Here is a 7,293-nt window from a genome sequence, read left to right as displayed (position 1 = left end):
GAGGCCTCAACCCACCCACTCCCTCCAACGAGTTGTGACGCAGACCATCTCAAACTTCACATCCACACGTGTCACATCAACGCACGTGACACAAGTGGCCGAAATGGTTTCCTCCTTATAATTTTTGGTGAGTGACTTGGCCGTGGTTCATTCCAAGCGGAAGTGATGGCTGGTGGATATGACTTGAGGGGAATTCCTGAGGGCAAGGAAAAGGAAGAAAGGGGCCCCGGAGAAGACGAGGCACAGCTGGAGAACCCTAGGGCTGTGAACACTGCGACTGCCGCGCGGGGCAGCTGCGCCGTGTTTGCTGGAAGCCTCCGGTAGCTGCTGAAACCTTCGCTCCGGAGGTCGCCTCGGTAAACCTTGCCGATGATTCCACCACGGCGGAAAGACGAAAAGGAGGCTTCTAGGCACCCGGGACCGCCCGTGTCCCGCCCTTTTCCCCGATGAAGTCTGACGCGGCAGGTCCCTCGGCAGGGTTAATGGGACCGCCTGGTGGGGCATTGCCAGTCTTTCCCAGCCACAGACAAGCTTCGCGCCTCGATCCCCCAGCGCCCCCAGACGCTGGATGCCGAGGCCTGGTCCTTTACAGCCGCCGACGCCTCATGAGCGAAGCCAGCCAGATGCCAGCACCGCCTTCGGCCCCGCCCCGAGCCAGCCCCTCCCACATCCCCGCCCGGGGCACGCCCTCGGCCCGCCCCCATCTCCGCCCCGAACACGCCCCTAGGCTGGCCCCGCCCCGTCCCCGCCCCCAACTCCGCCCCGACCGGAAGAAGCCGCGGCACCCAGCGCTTATAGGGCCGGGAATGGGGGTGCCGCCGCTGCCTAGTCAGTTCTGCGTCCGCTGAGGCTCGGTCACCGCCTCGCTGTCGTCGCGGCGCCCCCGCCCCGTCCTCTGTCCGTACCGCCCCCGGAGCCAGGGCCGAGTCCTCGCCATGCCGGCCCGGCGGCTGCTGCTGCTGCTGACGCTGCTGCTGCCCGGCCTCGGGGTGAGTGACCGGGGAGCGTGGGGTGGAGGACAGCTCGCGACGGCCGGGTCGGGGCCGGGGCAGCGTCGCGCCGCCGGGGCTGGAGTCCGAGCTGGGAGCGCGACGGCGGCGGCCAGATGCCCCGTGCGCCCAGCCGTGGGAGGCTCGGGCCGGGCGTAGGAGGCGGCACCGGGCCGGGAGGGCTTCCCTGACGGGAGTCGCGGCCCCACCGAGGCGTCGGCCGCCCGAAGAGCCTCCCAAGCCAGCGCGGCTGTCACGGGCAGCGGCTCCCCGGACCCCACGGGCTCGGGCGCAACTTCGTGGCGTCCTGGACGGCACTTGGGGGTCCCAGAAGGCCCCGGCCTGAGGAGGCCGCCCACCTGCGGGACCCTCCTCCTTGCGGGCGGGCGCCGGCGCTGCCTGGCGGGGGCCGCGGAGGAGCCGAAAGGGCGTTGGGATCCAGGGGAAGGGTCTGTCCTGCGCTTCGAATCCTTGTTTGAACTTTTTAAAAATTCGAAAACTTTGGGGAACGAATGCAACAGGGAGTAAGGACTCTCACCCAAGAGCTGGCTTCTGCCACTTGCCCTGCCGGTTTCTTGGTACTGGGAGGCTGCAGGCTTCCTTCTGTGCACCGAGACTTCCTTGAGCAAGTGGAGCTGTGGGAATTGCACTCTTGGAAGATCCCGCATGGGTTCGAGGTGAGGCCGCTTCAGAACCTCAAATGAAAGACTGTCTCCTCGTGGGAGAGCACCTGGGGCCATCAGAAATGTCTTTTCATCTTTTTCTGGAGGAGACGAATGATAGGGCCTGGTTTACATTCATTTAACTCTTTATGACCTTCACTCAGCTGTGGATTTGGGGGCACTTTGTGGGAGACTTGGCTTTTTTTTTTCTTCTGGTTGGAAGAACCTAAATTAGCGAATGTTTTTCACAAAATGTATTGTTCAGGATGTGAGCGTGGCAAATTTGTCCGTGTTCTGTTTAATGACCTCTTTAAAGGTACTGTGTACTCTTTAATAGGGATATCATGTACCAGGTGTCCCAGTAGAGCACTAACATGTGTGTGCCTGAGTGCCAGCCACCGCGTGAACTCTTTGGAGGTTTTGCATTTTAGGTAAATAACTGTCTGTACTCTTGGAGTAACAAGAATTTGGAAACAGGAGAAGTAAATAAATAAGGTTGCCTTTTTCAAATTCAGGGTTTTTTTTTTTAAATAAAGGAAAATTTGTAGACTCTATAATAGAACTTGTGGAAGTTAAGTTTTTCTTTCAAATAAAAACCCCACTTTTACAACTAAGGTCAGGTTTTGAACTTGAGCACCTCACCTTGGATTGGTAACTACTGCCTGGCATCTGTTCACAAACGAGGGTATAAGCAGAATGACCAAATGTTTGACATGAATTCGATCATTTCATAACGTCAAGGGATAGGTGTATAATGGTTTCCTTTGCCACATCTTTCCTTTTGCTACTTTGTCACTGGATTCTAGTGTTTGGTTATTGAATAACTTAGGCTAAAGAGCCAAAAATAACGATTTAGCTGTAGTTGGAACTATAGTTTCAGTTCGTGTAAATATTTCCAATTTGTATTTAGAAATCCAAACTTCTCAGAGTTCATGATAAAATATTCCAGACCCTTATCAAAAGGTTATAGTTTAGCGTAACTATATTTAGGTGAAAGGTCAGGCCGGGCCCGGTGGCTCATGCCTGTAATCCCAGCACTTTGGGAGGCTGAGGTGGGTGGATCACTTGAGGTCAGGAGTTTGAGACCAGCCTGGCCAACATGGTGAAACCTTGTCTCTACTAAAAATACAAAAAAAAAAAAAAAAAAAAATTAGCCGGGTGTGGTAGCGCAGGCCTGTAATCCCAGCTACTGGGGAGGCTGAGGCAGGAGAATCACCCGAACCCGGGAGGCAGAGGTTGCAGAGATGGAGTCACTGTGCTCCAGCCTGGGTGACAGAGCAAGACTCTGTCTCAAAAAAAAAAAAAAAAAAAAGAAAGGTCAGAATTTCACTCCTAGAATTTTCTCCCAAGAGTTTTTACCCCCAAACATAGTAAGAATTATTATTTTAAAATTGTAAATGAAACTCATAGCAAAGTTTGCAGTTAAACCAGGCAACAGTGATGTGCAGAACGCAGTGGGTATAAAATCAGACAAACCTGAGTTCTAACTGGTCACTTGCTAGCTGTGCCCTAGGCATATTCTTTTACTACTACTACTACTTCTTTTTTTTTTTTTTTTTTTTTTGATATGGAGTTTCTTCACTCTTGTTGCCCAGGCTGGAGTGCAATGGTGTGGTCTCAGCTCACTGCAACCTCCGCCTCCCGGGTTCAAGCGATTCTCCTGCCTCAGCCTACCGAGTAGCTGGGATTACAGGTGCCCACCACCACACCCGGCTAATTTTTGTATTTTTAGTAGAGACGTGGTTTCACCATGTTGGCCAGGTTGGTCTCAAACTCCTGACCTCAAGTGATCCACCCACCTTGGCCTTCCAAAATGCTGGGATTACAGGCATGAGCCACCGCACCCGGCCATGATTTTACTTCTTAGAGACTCCTTCCTGATAGGTGAAATGGGGACAGCTAACATGTGAAAGAAGGCACCACCTTCACACGTGCTTAATAGATAATAAATGTAAATTCTCTTTATGCTCCAAAGATGCTTTTTACTCTAAGCCATCATTTTTTGAATGTTATACTATGCCTCTGCAAGAAATAGTTTTTGATATTTCTTTTTGATTGATGTAGTAACTATTGCATTGGAGGCAATACTGTGATTTTCTTTCAGTGTGTGTCTTATTGAGCCAGACATTGACTCATGAGTTGAGACTTTAGGCTACCAGATCCAAAACGCAATAACATTGGTATTATTAAGCACTTGAGGCTGTCTTTTGTTAATCCAGAATGTGCTTATTTAGTCAGTGAGTTTTTCCTTTCTTCCTAGACCTATATCTTGCTCCTAGAGTTGGTTAGGGTTACGTCATCACTGTCAGCAGTCCTCATTTTATGGTGTTTAGGTGCCACATCTCTCAATTACCAAAGAGATCAGTAAAATGTGAGGCAAAGTACCTTTTTTAAAAAAAGCTATAAGATATCAGATTTCTTTCATTTAGCCAATATTTTGGTTTTAGAGGGAGGTTTTTAAAAAGTCACCGAGAACCGAGGATCATGTGTGTATAGAAACACTGTAATCTGATAGATGAGTCTTAACTAGCAATGTCTTTGCTTATCATTTATTCTGACAGTGATCACCTGCATTAATTATCCTAATAGGCGATATCAAGTGTTTATACTGAGGCCATAAGTAGAATGTTTCATTGAGTTTGTTATCAGGGCTGCTGATCATGAAATTAAACTGTAGTTGTGCACATGTGTATTGTTTCATTAACTTGCCTGCCTGCCTACTCAGCCTTCTGCAGTAATGTAGCTTCTCAGAGCACAGGAGAAAAATGTATCTGAGAGTTATTCGAGAGAGAGTTCAACAATAGCCCATATTTCCGAACATAAATCTAGTGAGCCGCATTAAAGTTTCTTCATGTCTGGATGGAATAGTGTCACTTGCATAGGTCCGAGGGTTTCATTATTTGCCTGCCCCAGATTTGGACTCCGTTTTTCAGGTGAAAGAATCCTTGGATAACTGTTTCATTTTCATAGGAAACCTCTTTGGTTTCGGGATCCAAAGTAATATGTAGGTTCAATATTTTGTAGGTTTTATAATCAAATGTTCTCCCTAAAGAGATGACATAGGGAAGAAAAGCCTAATGTAACATCTTAATGGATTCAGTTTTTATTATGCACAAATAACTCTGGGCTTGTAACCTAGGAATATGATTAGAGCGTGATGCTGGCTTAAAAAATAGGACTGGTGAATCACAGTTTGTGAATAATAAACTACTGGTTGGAAATATTTCCCAGAAGCAGTTTTTTTTTTTCCTTTCTATCTTTACCTATATCCCATGTTTGGTTTCAAACTTCCCTGCCTTAGAGCAACACAGCTGGTTTTAGACAGTCTTTCTATCAATATCTTATAATCTTTGCTCATGTACAAACATACAGCAAATACAACAGTATAAAAATACGATGTTATCTATTTTTGTTCACTTTTTCCCCACAGAACATCTTCTGTAACCCGGTAGGAAATGTTCTGAGTACACCATCACATTTGTCACTTTAGTAGCACCTTAGTAAACCATCATCCATGTAAAAAACATTGAGCTTCTCAGCCGGGCTTGGTGGCTTGCGCCTGTAATCCCAGCACTTTAGGAGGCCAAGGCGGGTGAATCACTTGAGGTCAGGCGTTCGAGAGCAGCCTGGCCAACATGGCAAAACTCCGTCTGTACTAAAAATACAACAATTAGCTGGGCAAGGTGGCATGCACCTGTAATCCCAGCTACTCGGGAGGCCGAGGCAGGAGAATCGCTTGAACCTGGGAGGTAGAGGTTGCAGTGAGCTGAGATCACATCACTGCACTGCAGCCTTGGCAACAGAGCGAGACTCTGTCTCAAAAAGAAAAACAAAAAACAAAAAACATTGTGCTTCTGTGCCCAGCCGTGGGTTGAGGACTGGGGTTATAACTGATCAGGGTTGATGTGGTAATAAGCCGAGCTTTGCCTGCCAGTCATCTTGCTGTGGCCATAGGGATCATAAAGAAAGGGGTATTTTCATTTTTTCAATTATTTTGTGTTTGGTGCTTTCTGTATGATAACAGGGGAAGATTTTTTTTTTTGAGGCATTATCTCAAAGTAATCATATTCATTGTAGAAAAGTTAGAAAGGATAGATAAGCCTAAATTAAAAAATAAAAAACAAGCCTTCTATTATCTTATTTTCCAAACATTACCTCTATGAAGATTTTAAACAATTTTATTGAGATATAATTCACCTATCATCACAATTCACCCATTTAAAGTGTACAATTCGGTGGGTTTTAGTATATTGACAGAATTCTGCAGTCATCACCACAGTCCATTTTAGAACATTTTCATCGTCCCAGAAATAAACTTCATACCTATTAGCTGTTACACACCGTTTCCCCCCAAACCTCCTAGTCCTTGGCAACCACAAATCTACTTTCTGTCTATAAATTTGCCTATTCTGGACCTCTTATATAAATGGAATCATACATTATGTGGTCTTTTGTAACTGGCCTCTTTAACTTAGCATCATGTTCTCAAGGTTCATCCATGTTGTATAATAGCATGTGTCAGTACTTTGTTCCTTTTTATTGCTGAATAATATTCCATTATATGAATATACCACATTTTATTTATCTATTGTATTAGTCCATTTTCATGCTGCTGATAAAGACATACCCGAGACTGGGCAATTTACAAAAGAAATAGGTTTAATGGACTTACAGTTCCACGTGGCTGGGGAGGCCTCACAATCATGAAAAAAGGTAAGGAGGAGCAAGTCACATCTTACGTTGATGGCAGCAGGTAAAGAGAGAGCTTGTGCAGGGAGCTTCCCATTTTTAATACCATCAAATCTCGTGAGACTTATTCACTACCACAAGAACAGCACGGGAAAGACCCATCCCCATGATTCAGTTGTCTCCCACGGGGTCCCTCCAACAGCACATGGGAATAGTGGGAGCTACAAGATGAGATTTGGGTGGGGACACAGAGCCAAACCATATCATCCATCCATTGAGGGACATTTGGATTGTTTCTGCTTTGGGGCTATTAATAATTCTGCCATGAACATTTGTGTACAAATTTTTGCGTGGACATTTATTTTCACTCTTCTTGGGCATATATCTAGGAAAGAGATTGTTGGGTCATATGATAACTCTTTGTTTAACCTTTCAAGGAACTGTCTGACTGTTTTCCAAGGCAGCTGCACTATTTTACATTCCCACCTGCAATGTAGGAAGGAGGGTTACAGTGTCTCTTATACCCTCACTGATACTCGTTATTACCTATCTTTTTAATCTTAGCCATCCTGGTGGATGTGGAGTGGTAACTCATTATAGCTTTGATTTGCATTTCTCTAATAACTAATCTAATATCTTGACATATGTTCTTTCAGATGCTTTTTCTGTGCACATATTTACAGGTAATACTTTTCTTCCCCACACTGGAACATATAGATCTATGTCAATCAGCTTAATTCTGCAACATTATTCTTAATTGGCTGCGTAGTATTTCTCTGAATGGAATGGATGTACCATAATTTGACCACTCAATCATTTAGATATTGAGGCTGTTTTTATTTTTTTTTATTTTTTTCACTACACAGATATGTTTTTATTTTCATTATAAAAATTATAACAATGTAATGAACTTTCTTGTTGCTAAACTCTTGAATGAGTTTTAAGTGCTTAGT

The 7,293-nt window shown here is 45.6% G+C and overlaps 1 protein-coding gene across 9 annotated transcripts in view; it reads left to right on the top strand.

The window, feature by feature from the left end:
• Positions 1–767: 767 nt before the first annotated feature.
• The window catches only part of ERN1 (endoplasmic reticulum to nucleus signaling 1), a 90,816-nt gene continuing 84,290 nt past the window's right edge, over positions 768–7,293 (top strand). For 3 of the 9 annotated variants that reach the window (XR_002940236.3, XM_016932751.4, XM_016932749.4), the window contains exon 1: positions 1,368–1,666. Coding sequence is in view for 4 of the 9 variants with exons in the window: in XM_016932751.4 (XP_016788240.1) it covers positions 1,502–1,666 (165 nt within the window). In the remaining 5 variants the exon portion in view is untranslated. Of the gene's footprint in view, positions 990–1,367; positions 1,667–7,293 lie in introns of those variants that run through there. The other 6 variants (XR_010153071.1, XM_511585.9, XM_016932752.4 and 3 more) reach the window with 5 other exon arrangements.

Source organism: Pan troglodytes, chromosome 19 (assembly GCF_028858775.2).
Source record: "Pan troglodytes isolate AG18354 chromosome 19, NHGRI_mPanTro3-v2.0_pri, whole genome shotgun sequence".
Taxonomy (NCBI): domain Eukaryota; kingdom Metazoa; phylum Chordata; class Mammalia; order Primates; family Hominidae; genus Pan; species Pan troglodytes.
Note: the sequence above shows the minus strand (reverse complement) of the source record. Positions and strands in the feature narration are given on the sequence as shown.